We start from the raw sequence: 21,142 nt of genomic DNA, 5'->3' as shown, positions 1-21,142 counted from the left end.
AGTACACCTTAAAGAAATGCCATGTCAGAACTGGGCCGTCGGATTAATTTGGAACATTGTACTTGTGATCTGTCCATGTGGTGAGCAACTCCTTGAAGCTGCCATTAGATGCTGGTCATATAGACCCGTTTCATATAGACCCATTAGCATAGCATGGACCCATTTGAGCGACGTGAAAAAATGGAACCTAATGGGTCTGTTTTTAGTGATGTGTTGTGTGTGATCTTTGCTAACGAACTGTAGATATAAGTAATAAATGTTTGGATCTAAGTGGTGTACCAAATGGGGGAAATGATACCCCACTGTTCTAACCCTGTCTTGAACCACACGTATGACCTCCGCGATGGCTCCTTAAAGGAGAAAGCGAATACAAAAAAAGAGACAAAAGCAAAGGGACGCATCTTTACCTTTCTCACAGGTGCGAGACCAGTAGCCGGTACCAGTACAGTCACATATGAATCTGTTCCAGCCTTCTTTACAGACACCTCGATTCTTGCAGGGGTAACTTTCACATTGCTTGCCGGGCTGCTTGTTGCACGAGGGTTTGATGCCGGCGCCATTTTGGGCCCCGGCGATCTGACGTATGTCTTTACTTCTGCCGTCGATGAAAAGGTCCCGGATACAGCCAACATACCCGTAGTTAAGCATGGCTGTCCAGAGCTCGGTTGGTAGGATGAGGTTGGTGCGGTCGGTGGGGAGTCCCCCCAGGTACATGTCACCCTCCAGGTCCAGGATCTCACTCTCTCCACTGGCGGTAAATGGTGTCCTTCTGCTGTTGACGGAGATGGTGCCTGAGCCGCGGGGGGGTGGGGGGGAGAAGAGATTAGCCTGAGGTTTTCACCTACTCTTCCTCATCTGAACACCACAAGGTTTTGATTTTAGCAATGTAAGTCCCATCTTTTTCCTGATTATTTGGATTGAAGGGTGTCGTTATAACAACAGAAGGATTCATAATGAAGTACTTATGTACACCAGCCAAACTCACCTGAACGTCCATCTCTCTGAATGTCCACATGATACCAAGCACCATCATTGACCTTTGTTTGGGTTGCCTTGACCTTGATCGTCCCTGAGCCCATGTCCAGCAGGAGATACAGGCTGCCGTCCAGCAACTCCACTGCAAAGAAATCCACCTGTGCAAGGGCACAACTCTTCAGAAATTCAGACATGATGATACAGGGGCTGGGAATGCATGAGGACAGCAGCAGAGCTCATCAGATACCTCATCAGATAGCTCATCAGACAGCTCTGAGATGTATAATAATTACAGAGAATATAACTCGTCTGCTCATCAACAGACGTTCGCTGGGTGAGCTACATTTACTTCTAACGGGCAGCGAGCAGAGCGGAGCATCACACTGTCAAAGCCGGTCTCAGCAGAACTGCTGAGTGCTTTCACAGCACTATAGACACAATCGTTTCAGGCAGGACACGGTTCCATGTTTGTATTCATTTTTCCTCTTCAGGCCCAAAATTATTGTGGCCACGCCCTGTTCTGAACCAAGTGTTTAAACAATAGACAATAGTTCTAATTTTCAAATGTTTTAGGATTTTAAGGATTTCCAAATTGCACAGTGGCGCAGTTGTATGAAACATTAGTTACAGACATGCAAACACATTTGTTTAAATATAATTATTGTTGGAGCTTAATTTAGGCTGACCTTGGTGTTCTTCTGGCTGCGGGCAGCATCTTTGCGTTCTTGGGGTTTGCCATGAGTAAAGAGAATAAGACCATTAGGTTCTGTTGTACGGAAATCAAATGAAATGGATCCCATCCTCTTTGTGTTCCACTTGGGCAGGCTGATGTAGGCCTCTGGGGTCTCAAACGATATGGGGTCCAGGGTTGGCACGTTCTCACACTTGTAGGAGACCTCCCCCTCGATTTTCATTTTAGGGTCCACGATCCGAGCCAATCGAGACAACTCAAGACGAATGTCATTGTTCTTGTACACAACCTGGAATGAAAATGGGAATGTACTTAGTGTTCTTCATTAGCCTATCGCACATTTAGCAACACTTCTCTCCCTTTATATAGATATCCTGCATTGAAATGTTAACAGGAAAGCCTGGTTTTAAAAGTGTTTTATTATTACTACTACTACCTATGGTGGTGCTAGTACTAGTAGTAGTAGCAACAGCAGGAGTAGCACTATTAGTAGTACTAGTAGCAGTAGTACCACTAGTAGTAGTATTAGTAGCAGTAGTAGCAGCAGCAGTAGTAGCAACAGCAGCAATAGCAGTAGTAGCAGCAGCATTAGTAGCAGTAGCAGCAGCATTAGTAGCAGTAGCAGTAACAGCAACAGTAGTAGCAGCAGCAGTAGTCATAGCAGTATTAGCAGCAGTCGTTGCAGTAGTAGTAGTAGCTGCAGCAGCAGTAGCAGCAGCAGCAGTAGTAGTAGCAGCAGCAGTAGCAGCAGTAGTAGCAGCAGCAGTAGATGTAGCAGTAGTAGCAACAGTAGTAGCATTAGTAGCAGCAGTAGTAGCAATAGTTGTAGCAGCAGTAGTCGAAGTAGTAGTAGTAGTAGCAGCAGCAGCGGTAGCAGCAGCAGCAGTAGCAGTAGTAGTAGCAGTAACAGTAGTAGTAGCAGTAGTTGTAGTAGTAGCAGTAGTAGCAGCAGCAGTAACAGTAGTTGTAGTAGTAGCAGCAGTAGCAGTAGTACTAGCAGTAGTTGCAGCAGCAGTAGCAGTAGTTGTAGTAGCAGTAGTACTACCAGTAATAGCAGTAGTAGTAATATCAGGAGTAGTAGTAGCAGCAGTAGCAGTTGAACTAGCAGTAGTAGCAGTAGTAGTAGCAGTAGTAGGAGCAGCAGTAGCAGCAGACAGCCCACTAAAGGGCCGTTTGATTCAGGGCTTCAGTCATGTTGGCCCTCTCACAGGGCTCCACATCCCGGCTCGGACTCCACCCTTCCACATTCTTGCACCGATGGCAAATGAGTCATCACACTGTAGGAGAAGATGTTGCATCCCAGCAAACATCTCACCATCAACCACTTCATTGCCTGTAACACTGTGATAGTCACCTGAAGACTGGGATGTCCTGTCTCTGCTTTCGAAGAACCAAACAACTGGCTGAACATGAAGACACAATCCACAGCGGGAACGTCCAGTGGTGGGACATGACCCGCAGGGAAGCTGACCCTAACCCTCTTTGCGGGCCTGTGGGGGCATCAGCCAAACCAGAGAGAAACCTCCTGGATCCACAAGCTGTAGGCTACCAGACACCAAGTCTAAATGAAGGACTAGATTGTGGAGCCTTCTCATGATCCCTCCCCCCTCCCCCATGGTGGTCCAGTATGTTTACGGTGATGTGTCCCATGCAGAGAAAAGAGCGCCTGGTCATGGCTGCATTAGCACAGCCTGGCCTGTAGGGGCAGCGCACACTGAGGGTGAGCTTGCACAGGAAGGCAGTGTGAACCTGCGGCGGGTCAGGTGGTTCACACAAGAGGCAGAGACAGAGGTGATGACACAAGTGACTAAAGAGTGGAGGGGGATAGACACACAGGCGCTAAAGACACACAGACACTGCAGACACACAGATGCTACAGACACACAAACACTACAGACACAGAGAGGCTCCAGACACACAGAGGCTACAGACGCTCCAGACACAGAATGGCTCCAGACACACAGAGGCTACAGACACAGAGAGGCAACAGATGCTCGAGACACACAGAGGCTACAGACGCTCCAGACACAGAATGGCTCCAGACACACAGAGGCTACAGACACAGAGAGGCTCCATTCACAGAGAGGCTACAGACGCTGCAGACACAGAATGGCTCCAGACACACAGAGGCTACAGACGCTGCAGACACACAGAGGCTACAGACACAGAGAGGCTCCATTCACAGAAAGGCTACAGACGCTGCAGACACACAGACGCTCCAGGCCACCTGTGAACAGAGCGAAGCAGCAGAGTAAAGAAGACAGCAGCACCTGGGAGGTTGGTGATAAGAAAGGCCAACTGTGACGGTCTGTAGTTTGTGTTGCAATCTTTTATCCATCATAATAAAGGTGCTGACGACAGAACGCAAATGGATGTAAAACACTAAGTGGTCGATCTGTTTGCGCCGGCGCCCTAAACATGATCAATCATGGCAGTAGGATCAAGTCTCCCAGGGAGATGTGTGTGTAAATTGAAATCTGCTGAAGTGGAAAATTAAAGCCCACCCACCGACCCCTCCGATACCCCGCTCACCCTCCGCCCAGCTGCAGTCTGCGCACATACGTGCACAAAACAAACAGAGCCCGTCTTGCCTGAGCGTCTGTGCCTGCAGCATTGTCCACGCTGGGTGACGAGTGCAGGTGATTGTCATTAATCCACACGTACACTGACGTTAAATCAACTTATCCCTTCAGGTGCTCAAAGATTGCTTTTCACCCTTCCTTTGTGATGGAGCCATCACTCTCTCCTAGCCTCGGTCTAACATCGCTCGTCCTCCATCTCCATCTCCAGACAGTAAAATAGTTATTTATGGGAAACGCCTTCTAAAGCGAGGCCTCCTCAGCAGTGAACACTTGGAGGTGCTGAAACTTGGAATGTGGCACTTGAGTGGGTGCTGCTACATTTAAGACAAAGGCTTTTGATTGTCATCCATTCACTCTGCCACCAGGACAACAGCGCCGCTCCCCCCAACAGGCTGATCTAAAGCTGACGGAGACAGCGACAATTCCTCTTTTTTTGTTGTCTTCATACAATGTAGTATTGTTCAGCCGTGACAGGATGGTTCTTCTCACTTGATTTGACCATAAGAATAGAAGTTCTTTTCACACACATGTAAACTGGGTACTGTAAACACGCTAAGGAAGAGAATAAATCATGTCACTTTGGGCGGCAGCTTGCAGAGGCATGGCAGAGGGACGGAGGATGCAGCCGACGCTTTGAGGAGTCACTTCCAGGGTGCTGCCACTTCTGAACAATAACTGATAACAGGGCCTTTCAACATGCAATGGGAGCTTTATCAGCCCATTGCAGACCCAGGCGCTAGCAGATCACCACTGGCAGCACTGGCACACGCGCACGTGCACACGTGCAGACTCACAAAACATATATCTCAGTCCACGAGCATGTGAACATGTGTTGTGTGGGGGTGAGCGGATCTGAAAAGCAATTGAAGATGCCTGACAGTGGCAAGATGATAGAAATCCATCACTGCATTATCTCCGTAACCAGGTGTCTGGGTGAGGTGGCACGCACGCACCCACGCACATGCACACGCACACGCACACAAGAGATCACTTGCACTCTCATATAAAGAATGTACATGTAAGTGTGTGCATAAAGTTTGAGATAAAGACACGTTGGATGGGCAGATGGGAGCCGACTGTGGCTGTATCAGGTGGTGCCAGCAGGGGGCAGTGTTTGTCTTCTCAGGTCCCGACTGAGCCACGTTTTACTCTGATCTCAGCGAAGCAGCAGCAAAAAGTGTCTCATGTTCCCGCTGCTAATCTTTCATGTGTTCACTCTTCAAAATAAGTTATCCTTCCTTTACTATCAACGTGATTATTTTCTCCTCTTTTCTTTTCTTTCTTTTTTGTTCCGTGACAACCAGTTGACAACTTTTTTCTGACAATTTAATTTCTTTGAGAAGATGCAATTATTATTTTTTAAATCTATTTTATTTGAATATTTAAAAAATAAGGCCATCATGGTACTATATGTAAGTATTCCTAATATTTTCCAACTTAGCTGAAAATAGTTCAGTTATCTAAGATCAGTGTCATGGACTACTTTGGGAAATTATTATAATAATAATTATTATTGTTGTTGTTATTGTTGTTGTTGTTGTTGTTATACATTTTGTATTTTTTATTTTTTTAGCAACATGTTTGAAGGGAAAAAAAATAAAGCACTCAGCACACTTTTGTGACTTTTGAAGCTTCGAGGTTTGTGCTTGAAGCTAAAGGTCGACCAATCTAACGAGCCTCTATTTTGTTTCATTTTGAAGCAAACAGGCAAATCCAGAAGGAAAAATCAGAACACATGATCAGTTGTTGCCAACTTAAAACTGCAGCTGCATCTTGGTTGGGTGCAGTATAAAAGTGGTTGATGGAAGTGTAATAACAATGATAATTGGAGCAATTATGTGTTATTGTAGGTCATTATGTATTTTGTAGGCTTTGAGATGTAGGCATTTTGTGTAATTGCTGTCTTGTGAAAGGCATAATAATCAGAAGGCAGCCACAGACTACCAGGAGTGAGCAGTGCCTGGCGCCATGGTAACAAAACATTTATCCATAATGTCGCTCTGTGGATGGTGAGGACATGAAGAGCATTGGCAACAGGCAAATTAGCCCTAATGGTGGAGACTGGAGGATGAGAGGCTGCCTGTCAGACCTTCTTTATCATCTGTCCCTCCGTCCCTCTGTCTATCCATCTGTATGTCTCTCTACCTATCTGTCCGTCCGTCCATCCATCCATCCACCCATTCATCATCCATCCACTCATCCATCCGTCCATCCACATACCATCCATCCACCCATCTGTCCATCCATCCATCCGCCCATTCATCCATCCATCCATCCATCATCATCATCCACCCACCCATCCATCCATCCGTCCGTCCATCCATCATCCATCCATACACCCATCCCCTTCCATCCACCCATCCATGCGTCGCGTCCACCCATCCACCTCCCTTCCACCCATCCACCTCCCTTCCTTCCTTCCTGCCATCCAGCCATCCATCCACCCACCCGTCTGTCCGTCCATCCATCCATCCATCCATCCATCCACCCGTCCATCCATCCATCCATCCACCCATCCATCCATCCACCCATCCATCTGCTGTCCATCCATCCACTCATCCGTCCAGCCGTCCATCCATCCACCCATCGTCCAGCCGTCCATCCATCCATCCATCGATCCAGCACCCACCCACCCACCCATCCATCCATCTATCCATCCATCCATCATCCATCCATCCGTCCATCCATCCGTCCATCCATCTGTCCACCCATCCGTCCGTCCACCCATCCATCCACCCATCCATCATCCTTTCATCCACCCACCCACCAACCCACCCACCCATCCATCCATCCATCCATCCATCCATCCATCCATCCATCCATCCATCCATTAAATGAAATGAGAGTCAGCAGCAACAGCACCCTAGCTCTAGGTGAACCATCCACATACCCATCCATCCACCCATCTGTCCATCCATCCATCCGCCAATTCATCCATCATCCATCCATCATCATCATCCACCCATCCATCCATCCATCTGTCCATCCATCCATCCATCCATCTATCTGTACACCCATCCATCATCCATCCATACACCCATCCATGCGTCCACCCATCCATCTCCCTTCCATCCATCCACCCATCCATCCATCCATCCATCCATCCATCCATCCATCCATCCATCCATCCATCCATCCACCCGTCTGTCCGTCCGTCCGTCCGTCCGTCCATCCATCCATCATCCACCCATCCATCTGTCCATCCACCCACCCATCCATCCATCCATCCATCCATCCATCTATCCATCCATCATCATCATCCACCCAACTGTCCGTCCATCCGTCCACCCATCCATCCATCCATCCATCATCCATCCATCCACCATCCATCCACCTACCCACCCATCCATCCATCCATCCTTCCATCCATCCATCCATCCATCCATCCATCCATCCATCCATCCATCCATCCATCCATCCATCCATCCATCCATCCATTAAATGAAATGAAATGAGAGTCAGGAGCAACAGCACCCTAGCTCCAGGTGAACGAGTGTGCAGGTCCAGGACTCCCTGGTGTCCCTGGTGACAGCTGATGAAGGGAGCTGGAAGCAGGCACTACGATGCTGTCTGTGCGCAGGCTTGTATTGCAGCTGTGGCCTGTTGTCTGATTTGGGCCACTTCCTGCATCTGGAGCAGGTGCTACAGGGACGTGCAAACCTGCTCAGCATGATGCAGAGCAGGAAGTTGGCCAAGAAGGGATTAAATGGCTGCTGTGATGCTTCCTCCCTCTTCCTTTAGTAGGATTGGGCACTAACCAGCTTGACAGACACACAGCAGCATGGATTTCTCCAATGAAACATGCTGGACATTCCAGAACCACTTTACATGGATATACCTACTGCAGGTATATACAACTCGAAACTATAACTTGACGAACACAATGGACCAATGCTGACAAGTCTAAACAAATGCAGAATCCAACTCTACTGCTCGAAGGAATGTACTCTTGTAGATTGATTCTTCACTTAATTAATTAATGAAATGCCAAAAAAGGAAATAACCCTGAGCTGTTGAGCTGTTGAGCTAGCAGCAGCGATGTTAGACAGGCAATTTCAACCAAGCAGACAGCAAGAAGGGCATCAATGGTGTACCTCCTTGAGACAGCCCATGAAGTTGTTGCTGACAGGAGATCCAGGCAGATCAGCAGTGCTGGGGCTCCCACCCACATAGAAGAAATCATCCGAGCCCAGCATGGTGTAGTCTTCCTGTGTGTAGCCCGTGGTGGTCAGGATCCCATCCACTGATATGGTCACCTTGAAAAAAGGCATCAACAGTGAGTAGTGAAAGCAAAATGACGTACACCAGGTCTTCACACAGGCCACACTGCAGATCAAAGCAGACGGTCACTTTGATGTCTCAGGTGAGACTCTTGTTGCTGATAGGAAGCACGAGTAAGACGTTCATATAGGTCAACCAGTGTTGGGCCTGTATGTACGTATGCCATACAAGAGAAAAGGCAATAAAAGAACACCTTTTGAAATCAAAGCCAGAACTTGGTTTTTCCATTAATAGATAAATAAAATTAATCTCTTCGTTGTTTGGTCCCAAAATATTGGATTGCTGGGTTTTCCAGTGCTGAGACAAGGAATTAATGATTAAGTGAATGTTTTACATTCACGAGATCATTTGACTGACCAAAAAACATAGTATAAACAAGGCTTCGATGACAGGCTTTGGGTTTCAGAGTAATTCATCTTTAATAGAGTTAAATTTGTCAAAAAAAAAAAAAGAAGAAGTTGCCTTATGGGAAAACCACGACTACTGGCTTTATTAGTCTTGGGGAAAGGTGGAATCAATGTGTTGAAACCAATAAAGTCTCAAACTACAATAAAAAGATGGAGAAACATTTGAAATGGAGAGCTGACACTCCCATCCAGGGACGAGGAGGAGGAGGAGGACTCCTGAGTGAGGAGCATTAGAGCAAAGCAGAGAATCCAACTGAGTCATATCTACCATGCAGTGGAGTGTGTTTACCACGGAGTATCCAAAATCTCTCTGTTTTGAACAGAAATAACACTGATGTCCACAACTGACCAAAACAATGAAATGTCAAACAGTAAATGGCAATGGTTCTTTTGAGGCCACCAAGAGCCGCGGTGGCGTCACCGTGGTACCTTCCGTACCTCCCGCGTCTTTTGACAGGCTCCTATAGAAATGTCGGATGTACCTGCCGGAGGTTGCGGGTTACTTTGACATCGTGCCACGAGTTGTCGTTGAACTTTCCATTCACTGGTTCCACAATGGCTTCAAAGGCTCCAGAGCCGAGGTTGATAACCAGGGAGACGGCGCCATCTTTCAACGCCAAGTTGACATAATCGGCTGACTTGCCCGTGTGCAGGATGAGGCCGTTGCGTTGCCAGGTTTTGAAAGATAACGTGATCTCATCGCTGCTGCTCTGGATGGGGTTTTGGGACAAATCGTAGCAGAAGTACTCAGAGCCGCGGAAGGTGGCCACATTCTCCTCCCTGGCTGTAGAAGGAAAACACATGTTAGAGAGGGAGGACAGTATTAATCATTCCAGCCAAAGTGACTCTGTCAAGGATGATATTGGTCGAGTCGCAAGGAGCACAAAAGCAACACAGACTTACAGGAAATTACTCGTGAATCTGTGGAAAAATATGATGTAAAACTGCACTTCTGGGATTCTTTTTCAGGCTTTGCCTTAAAATACAAACATGAAAAGACTCCTCAACTACTTCCTGTGGTGCAAAACACAAAATTTGGAATAGTAGTGCTAAATAGATAGCTTCACACTGAAGATGGTTTTGCAACATAAAGGCTTTTGAACTCCACAAGCAGAAATGAACTATGATGCTGTGTCTCATCAGCTGGACTTCAGAGAACATGCACTAACTAACCCTTCTCCATGGAAGGTAAAGCACTCTGTGGCGGATCCAGTCAGCGCCTTCAGACAATCATTTAGTCAGTGCATTAACCAAGTCGACACATTGATATCATGTGGTCGTCTCCTCTGAGTGGTCAAAGATGACTAGAAGAGTGCTGTGTTGACACAATCCATTTACCATTTACAAAGAATCCAAAACTGGGGCGTTAGAACAAAGATGTTTTCCAGCGAGCTGAGATAAGCCTCATGCAGCTAAGACAGAACAAATCCCTGTCTCACATCATCTTCACCTCCACCCTCTCTACTGCTCTTTTCATCCTCTACGCATACAACTGTAGATCACGGAGGATGCTGCTGATGGCAGCTGATGGTTCTGCTCTCCACTCATACGGAATATGCAACTTAGCTCCGCAGACTTCTGGTGGAAGTTTGTGTCTTCAGCTCTGTTTGTTGCAAAACTGTCCCTCTGGGACCAATGAGGTGTCTGACCAGTAGAGCCATCCTTGGGTGATGTTGCTGGAACACAATTCAAGATCTGGGTCACCTCAGCAAAGCTGTCCACCTGATGACCTCAGGAGCATCACTGGTGTGCTCCAGCAGATCTGGCACAGAGTTATAGAGATACAATTATGTAAAAGAAATGTCATGAACTATTCATCCATCCATTGTGCTCTGTGCCTCTCCTCTCCTCTCCTCTCCTCTCCTCTCCTCTCCTCTCCTCTCCTCTCCTCTCCCTGTCCTCCCCCTCTCCTCTCCTCTCCTCTCTCTCCTCTCCTCTCCTCTCCTTCCTCTCCTCTCCTCTCCTCTCCTCTCCTCTCCTCTCTCTCTACCCAGCCGGTCATCACCAGGAGGGTCCCCTACATGAGCCTGGTCCTGCTCAAGGTTTCTTCCTGTTAAAGGGGAGTTTTTCCTTATCACTGTTGCTTGTCTGGGGTTAGGCCCTGGGATTCTGGAGAGCGCCTTGAAACAATTTTGATTGTAAAAGAAGCTATATAAATAAAGATTGATTTGATTTGAGATCGATCCACCTTTGACCACTTTATATTGTCCCCTAGCAGAGGGTCGTCACTACATCTGCGACATAAGATGATAAAGGTTGGACTGTGGACATGTCTTCTGACATCAAAGGGTTCCACTGGAAGTGTCATGTGCTATCAATTAAAGGGCTCAACTCACTGCTTGTGGTCGTGGTTGTGGTTGTGGTTCTGGTTGTTGTGGTGGTTGTTGTGGTTGTTGTGGTCATTGTGGTTATTGCAGTTGTTGTGGTTGTAGTGGTTGTGGTTGTTGTTGTTGTAGTTATTGTGGTTGTGGTTGTGGTTGTGAGGAGGATCTTCTGTATTTTAGCAAAGGGGTCGTGCAGGAAAAATAAGGACGCTGGCAGAAAATCAGCCTGGTTCTCATCTACCAGATCACCTTTGGTTGACCTAAAAAAGCCTGAGTGGGAGCAAAATGCTGGGAACAAAAGGATGGAGGGAAACAACATGGCCTCCACGTTCATCTCACAGACCCCCTGCTGGGCATCACTTCCTTAAATGAGGCCCATCGTTCTCTCTCTCTCTCCCTCTCTCCCCCTCTCTCTCCACTCGCTCACATACACACACCAACATTTCTGGATTTCAGATTTCTGTTTTCCCATCACGATGACAGCTTTTGGTAGTTGCTAAAACGCGAGCTATGGAGTGAATATCAAACTCTTTTTGTTAAGAACTGTCCATGTGTTGAGGTCTCATCTGTTTTTAATTGATTGGTCAGTGAAGGAAGCAGAAGGCCAACCGCTACGTCCCATTCTAAATGAGTGTGGAGGCCCACAACCACACCAATCCGACACCTGTACCGTAATACGCAGGACCCAAAGAATGCAGCTAGGATTCCCCAGAGAGATGGTTTAGCCCTCAACAGGAGGTGGTGATCAACCCTTTGTGGTTTTTACTGCATCCGCAAGTCATTCCAGTTGAAGCCGGAGGAGGTCACAGAAGTCCTGCAAGGGGTCATCCAGAAACTGTCAGAGGGCCATAAGGGAAAGTTATGGTCACACTAAATCTCTCTTAGATTTGGGAGCTGTGCTCGGGGTGCAAAGCAAGTGTGGATTTTTTTTATGAGAAGCCACCAACTGCAACACTTGAGCATCTCCTCTCTGCACCCAGGCTGCCGTTCCTTTGAAAATAGTCTAGAGAAATGTGGTCGGTATTGTGGTATGACTAAGAATAGTCTTGTCTCCTTAACCTCTTTATCCCTCTCGTGGTCACAGGGAGGGTCCACAACGGGTGAAGGCAGGTCCGAGAACCCTCTGCTTCCAAGCCTAGTTCCCAATAGTTCCCAACAGAAAACGGTTGCAGGCCACGTTCACAACCAGTTTTGTTGTGTCATTTGGGTGGAAGAGGTTTTTACTTCATTCCAGATTGGAACTCCTGATATTAGCCACTGAGGAAAATCCTGAAAGGGACTGTACTGACTGGATAGTAGTCAGTGACAGGGTTATAACTAGCTCTGCCACAGGGGTCATGTGACAGCCAGCATTTGTTTGTGTGCCTGGCTGTTAGCCAAATTGTGGTGATGTTCTGGATTCCAGAGGGGCTTTGACATTTGACCCAAAGCCCCTTGGCTTTGATCCAAGAGAACCCTGCTGTACTATGAGATGTAACTTTGGATGGCTCCTGTCCATCTCCAGAGTCTACGATCCTCTGACTCTATGGCACCGTGTGTGGGCACATGAACGATCTCTATTAAAGGAAGATAAATCAGCTCTCTCGTGGTCTCTTGATTCTCTAATCAGAGTCAGAGTCCATAATCTGCCACCTCTGTGATCTTTCTGCGGAGTCTCACCCTCTAAAGACAACCTGGAGGAAGGTATTCCAAGTCATCGCAGCAGTTCCGGGTTTAATTCACAATATTAGGGGAAATGAGTGGTTTGCAGGACCTTTGCAGCCTCCCTGTGCTCCGTTTCTACAGTAGTTGTCACTTCTGAATTGTGTAAATCCTAAAAAGCAGAGTTGTTCATGAAACGTTGCTTTTATCAGTGCTAACAGAATTCCTGCTGTCACCCTGATCCTCTTCAGGGCAGAAGAACTGAGAGATTCCACCCTCTGTTTACTCACGGGGGTTTATTTTGGGATAAATGAGCAGAGATCATGATTCGGGGTGAAGGGGCGTTTGGGTGTTGATGTGGAAAGACAAGCTAACACAAAGACCAAATATATGGCACCGAAGAAATGGTGCTAAAGAGCATCCAGGCAACATCTGTCCTGCAGCTTCCCTCAGCTGCCACTGCTGCATCTGCAGGCAATAACAGGCAGGAAAAAACTGAAGCAACACTTTTGTTCAACCAGAAACCTAATCAGGTGGTCACCCGGCAGTTAGGCTTGGCTAAACTGCTCATGCTAATGTTGCTATTATGACTGCTACTGCTGCTACTACTACCACTACTGCTGCTGCTATTGCTGCTGCTGCAACTGCTACTGCTTTTACTGCTACTGCTACAGCTGTTACTGCGACCACTACTGCTACTATTGCTGCTACTGCTACGACTGCTACTGATGCTACTACTACCACTACTCATACTACTAGTACTGCTACTGCTGCTAATACTGCTACTGCTATTACTGCTGCTGCTACTACTGCTACTATTATTACTTCTAAAACCGTGGCTACTACTGCTGCTGCTACTGCTATTACTACTGCCACTTCTGCTAGTGCTACGACTGCTACTACTGCTGCTACTGCAACGACTGCTACTGATACTGCTACTACTGCTGCTCCTACTACAACTACTACAACAACTGCTACTACTACTACTGCTTCGGCTGCTGCTACTACTACTGCTTTTACTGCTACTACTAATACTGCTCCTGCTACTGCTGCTACTGCTACTACTGCCACTACTACGACTACTAGTACTCCTGCTACTTGTCTGCTACTGGTGCTACTACCACTGCTACTACTGCTGTTAATGCAACTGCTACAGCTGTTATTGCAACTACTAAAGCAACTACTTCTGCTGCTGCTGCAACTACTACTGCTACTACTACTACTGCTACTGCTGCTGCTACTACTACTACCACCACTACTACTACTGCTCCTACTACTGCTGCTGCTACTAATAGTGCCACTTCTGCTGGTACTGCTACGACTGCTACTGATACTACTACTGCTGCTACTGCTCCTACTGCTGCTGCTGCTAATACTACTGCTATTGCTACAGCTGTTACTGTGACTACTCGCAGTAACAGCTGTTGCAGTAGTATTAGCAATAGTAGTAGTAGCAGCAGCAGTAGTAGTAGCAGCAGTAGTTGCAGTGGTGGTAGTAGCAGTAGTGCAGTAGTTGTAGCAGTAGTAGTTGCAATAACAGCTGTAGAAGTCGCAGTAGTAGTAGCAGTACCAGTGGTAGTAGCACCAATAGCAGACGAATATCAGGAGTATTAGTAGTCGTAGTAGTACTGCTACTACTGCTGCTGCTGCTACTACTGCTGCTACTAATAGTGCCACTTCTGCTGGTACTGCTACGACTGCTACTGCTACTGCTCCTACTGCTGCTGCTGCTACTACTGATTCTACTGCTACTACTGCTGCTGCTACTGCTGCTGCTACTGCTATTACTACTGCCACTTCTGCTACTACTACTACTGCTGCTGCTGCTGCTATTACTACTGCCATGTCTGCTACTGCTACAACTGCTACTGATACTGCTACTACTGCTGCTCCTACTACTACTACAACTGCTACTACTGCTACTACTACTACTACTACTACTGCTACTACTGATTCTACTGCTACTACTGCTACTGCTACAGCTGTTACGGTGACTACTGCTACTACTGCTACTACTGCTACTGCTACAGCTGTTACTGTGACTACTGCTACTACTGCTGCTACTGCTAATGCTACGACTGCTACTGATACTACTACTACTACAACTACTACTACTGCTACTACTCCTACTACTACTGCTACTATAGCTGCTACAACTCCTGCTGCTGTGGTTACTCCTGCTACTACTGTTGCTGATACTGCTGCTGCTACTATGTAGCACTGTAACAACAGGGTGCAGGGTTCATATGTAACTTTATATGTAAGCACACAAACATTGAATCTTTAGTATTTTGTGTCCTCTCGAGACTCAAGCTTTTGTTGTTTGCTGGTATTTCTGTCGTTCAAGCAGCTTCATCCATTTATGTGTCTTCCTTCCTGGATGAAGGATCTCCACAGAAGCCCACAGGCTGACTGTGAGGGACGGGCCGAACAGCTTCGTCGCCTCGTATACTCGTGACTATTTAAGATTGTTGTTTCGTGATGTTCAACACCGACGCGTCGTAGTTATAAAACGGAGCACATTTGACCATCGTCGTGCCCCCCCAGTCTAAAGGTTGAGCACATTCATTGACAGGGGTCATAAAGGGATCATAAAGAGAAAACTGGCCTCATTATGCAGAGGCAGCTGTGCATTGACTGATAGTGATGCAGATCAATAGCGGCGGTATACCCACACACACACACACACACACACACACACACACTAAAGATGTTATTACATGCCTCAGTGGTCGCATTATGATGTGAGACCTGCAACATGATGGCCTCTGGTGCTCAGATGGCAAACAGAAAAGAAGCTGTGAAGCATGCATATAGAAGATAGGAGCAGGTGCCAAATTAGCCATGTGAGGTTGCAAAAGGAATTTTGTGCATGATATGCATGAAATGAAAGTATCCTGTTAATCAGTCAAATAAACACTGTTGGTAGTAATATTGGCTCATAACTGACGAAGACAAGTGTCATTTGTCAGAAAAGAAAACTTGACAATACTGTATCGGGAACTACAGTAAAAAGGAAGGGAGAGTTACACGTGTGTCCTGTATGACAAAAAGCAGTGACATTTTCCAGGAAGTTTAGTCAAATCCATCACCCGGTCATTTCTGTGAGCTCTTCTCAGATCTTAGGGGCTGTTGGGGTTCGGGACGGGATGTCCCGGCCCAGTCCTCAAGGGCCAGATTGAGCTGACAATGCTGGGGTCCCGGGTTGTCTACCTGAGGGGACCCTTGAGCTCTTGGGTCTGGACATCCCGGGTTCAGGGCTTTGGTGAAGCCCGTGGAACACGCTCCATTGTGGCGATATTGAACCACCTTTGGGACAAAAGTGTCCAAAGGTGCAGATATACCTGCTCCTCAACAGCTCTGGCACGTTCCCCATGAGGAGAACATATCTGCCGCTGTTGTGAAGATGGAAGCAAATACATGTGTGTTTTGATAGATTCCATCGTCCTGTGGTCTGGGTTTTCCTTGATCTGCTTTTTCCTCCTCCTCCTCCTCCTCCTCCTCCTCCTCCGTCTCCTCCTCCTCCTCCTCCCCCACTCATCTGCACCTGCTATCTCGGTGTGGGTGTAGTGTGACTTCAGGCTGGATCTCTCCCTGGAGTTTGGCTGCTTGTGTGTCCGTCAGCCCTCAGACTGCCGCCTGCTCCTTGACCTTCACAACAGAACCTCCATAAATCTCCTCCGAGAGTTTGGTTCTCATCAGAGGCCTCCAGGTTCTCTTCTCCAGCACTTTCAATCACAACAGATAGTTAGCAAAAAGCACCACAACCTACTTTGATCATCACTGCGGCATTCCCAACATTCCACTTGTTAAGGAACCTTTTGGCCCAGTCAAGACTAAAGAAAAAGTCTAAAGACTCTAATTAGATCATAATAAAAAAAGCTTTCCAGCAGTTCAACATATTCAATATAAAACTGGATGAATAATTGGCGATTTTTCTAGTAAAACACAGAAATTATTATTTTTTCCCTTAAAAACAAAAGAAGTTTAAAAACACAGAATCTGGGTGAGAATTTAGTAATAACTCCAAAGAATCCATTTTTTATGCTCATAATGTCTTCAGTTGTGAAGAAATCTGGAGTGTCGTGTTGTGTTGTGTTGTGGTGTGGCAACAGAAAAGCCAGAGTGTATCCGCGCTGCTCTCTGCTGCTGGGAACGCTGGCTTGCTGGAGTGGGGGAGCTGCTAGCAGAGATAGCATCAGTAATTTCAGCAAGCTGGCGCATTTCCATTTGTTTGGTGGCTTGACCAATGGTGCGTTAAGGTGTCTGCACCAAACGGGGCTGTGTAGCTGGTGTGTGTGTGTGTGTGTGTGTGAGAGAGAGAGAGAGAGAGAGAGCGAGAGGGAGGGAGGGAGGGAGTGTGGAGGGAGGGGGTACATTAGCTCCGACAGGGGAAAAAAAGGAGAAGCTGCCATTTTGATAGAGTCAAGAGAGCTGGGCGGAATATTTCAGACAATGGCTTCTGCAGCCGGACCAAGAGGCAGATAAATGATGAGCTGAGCGATGAGTGTCTGCTGGTCTCTGAGGACTGCCGTCCTGTTGACATTCCACCACAGATCCCAGTGGTCTACACCAGATTTCCTTGTCACCGGGAAGCTTCAACGCGTGTTTGGTTCTGGGAACAGCAGAAGAGGCCGAGCGGGACTAATGTCGTCCAACATAGTGCCAGAAAGACAACGATGTTTCCAATGCTACAGTAAAATAGTCGTCCCTTTTCAGACCTACTCAATAAATGTCTTCCATGACCGAAGAGGCTCTTACTGATATTGATATTGTCTGCATTATTTTCCAGTTGGGTTTTTCTTCACCTGCCATCCAGTTATGAATGTTCCAGATTGGCTGTTGCCCCCCAAAACAATGATTAACCAACTAAGGAGGGGTAAATAATGCACGAGTGGATACATACGAATTTGATTTTAGTATATATATAGATATTGTGTGTGTGTATGTGTGTGTGTGTGTGTGTGTGTGTGTGTGTGTGTGTGTGTGTGTGTGTGTGCGTGAGAGAGAGTGAGAGTGAGAGTGAGAGTGAGGGAGAGAGAGGAAGAGTGGGGGGGGGTTAGACTTGTATCTGTACATTAACATGTGCACATCTTCCCACGTGTGCACATGCCCAAAGCTCTGAAGCATGAAAGCAGGGTGGACTTCAGCCCCAAGGGTATGTCATTTACCGAACATAATTTACCCCCCCCCCACACACACACACACACACACACACACAAACCCCTCCTTATTGGCTATTATATGGGCTGTCGGATTCAAAATGTTGACACCTAATGAACGGCCCTGCTTGCCATTTCTCCGCTGACTATCACCATGGTAACGTAGCAGGACAAGGGTGAGGGCGGTGGATGGGGGTAAGTGTATTTGAAAAATAGACTTGACTGAAATATGATGGAGGGAGTTTTGAGGGTTTTTCTTGCTTCTTTACTAAAGTGAGAACAACCACAGACAGAAGAGCCTGAAGAATCCTCTGAAGGATAAAAGATTCCAGCTTGGAACGTGAAATTATCATTATTACTATGATGTTACTATTATTATTATTATTATTTACTCAATTCATTCTGAAGACAATAATGAATTTGTAAATTCCAGAAGGAACTGGACTGCAGGCCTTCTGAGGTGAAGCCCATGAGCTGGTTCGTCTTCCTCTGCCACTCTTCATTTGGTCTGGATCTGCAAAGGGCCCCTGTGATGGATGGGGCCAGCTCCACCTGACACACCTAATTGCATTGTGAGGAGACAGTGGGTACACGGCCAAATTAATCAAACCTAAAACTCATTTCTGAAAGGACAGCTGTAAGGTGGAGGGATTTCCAAACAGGAATATGCGCCGTGGCCCAGCTAATGCTGCATCAACACTGTGACCTAATGAGAAGAAGACAGGCTCCTGTGGCCCCTGGGAGCCGTCATAGACGGCACCGCCTCGCCACTGACCTTCCAAACAAATCACTTCAAATGTATTATTGGTGATTTGGATGGATTTGTGATTTGGAGGCATTGAAGAATGAGGAGAAGTCTTTACTACTGTAGCCAACAGACCCCCAGGAAATCAAACACACAACTCAAACGTTCCACAGTACAACTGTAAAAATATCAACGCAATCGTAAAAGTGAAAAAAAAGGTGACATTTCTAATACCAGCTGATATCGGCGCAGATTCAAAGACTTACTAATAGAACAAATCCGACTCATTTTTACAGAACTCATCCAGAAGAAGAAATACTGACTGAGCTCTCACTAAAGTTAAATTTCATCCAGCTGTTGTTGTGAGGTTACACACACACACACACACACACACACACTCACACACACACACACACACACACACACACACACACACACACCTGAGTCAGCAGGACTGCACCTGTGACACGGCCAGGGAATGCTATAACTCCAGCTATTCTCTCATTTTGCCATTGTTTATTTGCTCTGTCAGAAATGGATGATCATCAATACAGATTGATCATCGATTGTCTTAATTGCTGCCGCGGCTGATTTGGGTTCCAAAGTTGAATGGTGATGGTGGTAAACGTGTTGGTAAATGTGGTGGTAAATGTGTTGGTAAATATGTTGGAAAATGTGGTGGTAAATGTGTTGGTAAATGTGGTGGTAAATGTGTTGGTAAATATGGTGATAAATGTGTTGGTAAATATGTGGTAAATGTGTTGGTAAATATGGTGATAAATGTGTTGGTAAATATGGTGGTAAATATGTTGGTAAATATGGAGGCAGATATGTTGGTAGATATGGGGGTAAATGTGTTGGTAAATATGGTGGTAAATATGTTGGTAAATATGGTGGCAGATATGTTGGTAGATATGGGGGTAAATGCGGTGGTAAATATGGTGGTAATATGGTGGTAAATATGTTGGTAAATGTGGTGGCAGATATGTTGGTAGATATGGGGGTAAATGTGTTGGTAAATATGTTGGTAATATGGTGGGAAATGTGTTGGTAAATATGTTGGTAAATATGTTGGTAAACGTCTTGCTAAATATGGTGGTAAACGTGTACAGCAGGGTGGTACATCCGTCACGCACAACTGTCAAGTCACAGCCGGACACACACACACACGCATGCACACACACACACACACGCGCGCACATCCCCTCTTTCAGGAGGGCCAGAGGAGTGTTCATCATTCATCCATCCAGTCTCCTCCCTCTACTCCTTCTTCTTCTTCTCCTCTCCCTGCTCCTCATCTCCCCCTCCTCCTCCTCTTCCCTCTTCTCCTCTACCTCCTCCTCCTTCTACTCCGCCCCTCCTGGTCAGCTGGAGAAACCAGATCCAGAGTTGGGGAAAGATCTGTGGACAGAAACCCTCCACAGTCAGTCGTGCTGAGGTTTAATAAACTCTAGCAGAATTATGAAGCGATATATCGGCTGAGAAGTTTGATTGATGTGCTGCTGTTTGTTTCTGTGTGCGTACGGTAGTCTGCTAGAGAGTGTGTGTAGGAGGCTGGGGGGGAGAAAGCCATTGGTGTGTGACGGCACACACTCCTCCATGATTGGCTCCGTTCTCACCCACCCACTACTGGAGCTTGGAATTCCCAACAATTCCCCATTTCCACATGACGACGAAGCTAAAAAGGCCCAGGAAGAGCAGGACGAGCCCACGAGACAAAGGAGTCCTCTATGGACAAATGTGCACGTGGAATAGGGATCAGACAACATTTATGTGGACAAATGTGCACGTGGAATAGGCAGGGGTCTGACAACATTTATTTGCTTTTTTAGATTTTTAAGTAGGTTTAAATAAACATTTATTTTTCAGTCAATTTTATCACAGTTTTTCACTCTATTTTCTTTATGGGTTTTTATTTCACGAGAGCTGCATTTTCTAACATGCGCACACACACACACACACACACACATATATATACAGTATATATATAATATATATATAAATATACAGTATATATAAAAATATACAGTATATATATATAAATATACAGTATATACAGTATATATATAATATATAATATATATATAATATATTTATTATTTATTTATTTATTTATTACAGTGAATTGAACTGCTTCTTTATTCTCTTTTATGGGAGTGTGTGGGTTTGTGTGCTGTGTCTCTGCAGATTCGTGATTGCAGCCTGATCCCAAAATGATGGAGTCCCAGAGGAGCAGGAGGAGTCCGTGGTGGCTGAATGAGAGTATGCAGGACCTGGGGAGGTGCAGATAAGGCTCCTCTGGCTCTCAGAGCTTGTGTGATCTGCATGTCACCG

The 21,142-nt window shown here is 46.3% G+C and overlaps 1 protein-coding gene across 17 annotated transcripts in view; it reads right to left on the bottom strand.

The window, feature by feature from the left end:
* The window catches only part of nrxn3a (neurexin 3a), a 70,863-nt gene that overhangs the window by 26,899 nt on the left and 22,822 nt on the right, over nt 1-21,142 (bottom strand). For all 17 annotated transcript variants that reach the window (XR_008954195.1, XR_008954199.1, XR_008954197.1 and 14 more), the window contains 5 exons: nt 9,419-9,720; nt 8,343-8,504; nt 1,662-1,955; nt 986-1,133; nt 408-791 (listed from right to left, as the gene is read on the bottom strand). Coding sequence is in view for 10 of the 17 variants with exons in the window: in XM_057058185.1 (XP_056914165.1) it covers nt 408-791; nt 986-1,133; nt 1,662-1,955; nt 8,343-8,504; nt 9,419-9,720 (1,290 nt within the window). In the remaining 7 variants the exon portion in view is untranslated. The remainder of the gene's footprint in view (nt 1-407; nt 792-985; nt 1,134-1,661; nt 1,956-8,342; nt 8,505-9,418; nt 9,721-21,142) is intronic.

This window comes from Takifugu flavidus, chromosome 16 (assembly GCF_003711565.1).
Source record: "Takifugu flavidus isolate HTHZ2018 chromosome 16, ASM371156v2, whole genome shotgun sequence".
In the NCBI taxonomy this organism is placed as follows: Eukaryota; Metazoa; Chordata; class Actinopteri; order Tetraodontiformes; family Tetraodontidae; genus Takifugu; species Takifugu flavidus.
This window is presented reverse-complemented; position numbering and strand designations above follow the sequence as displayed.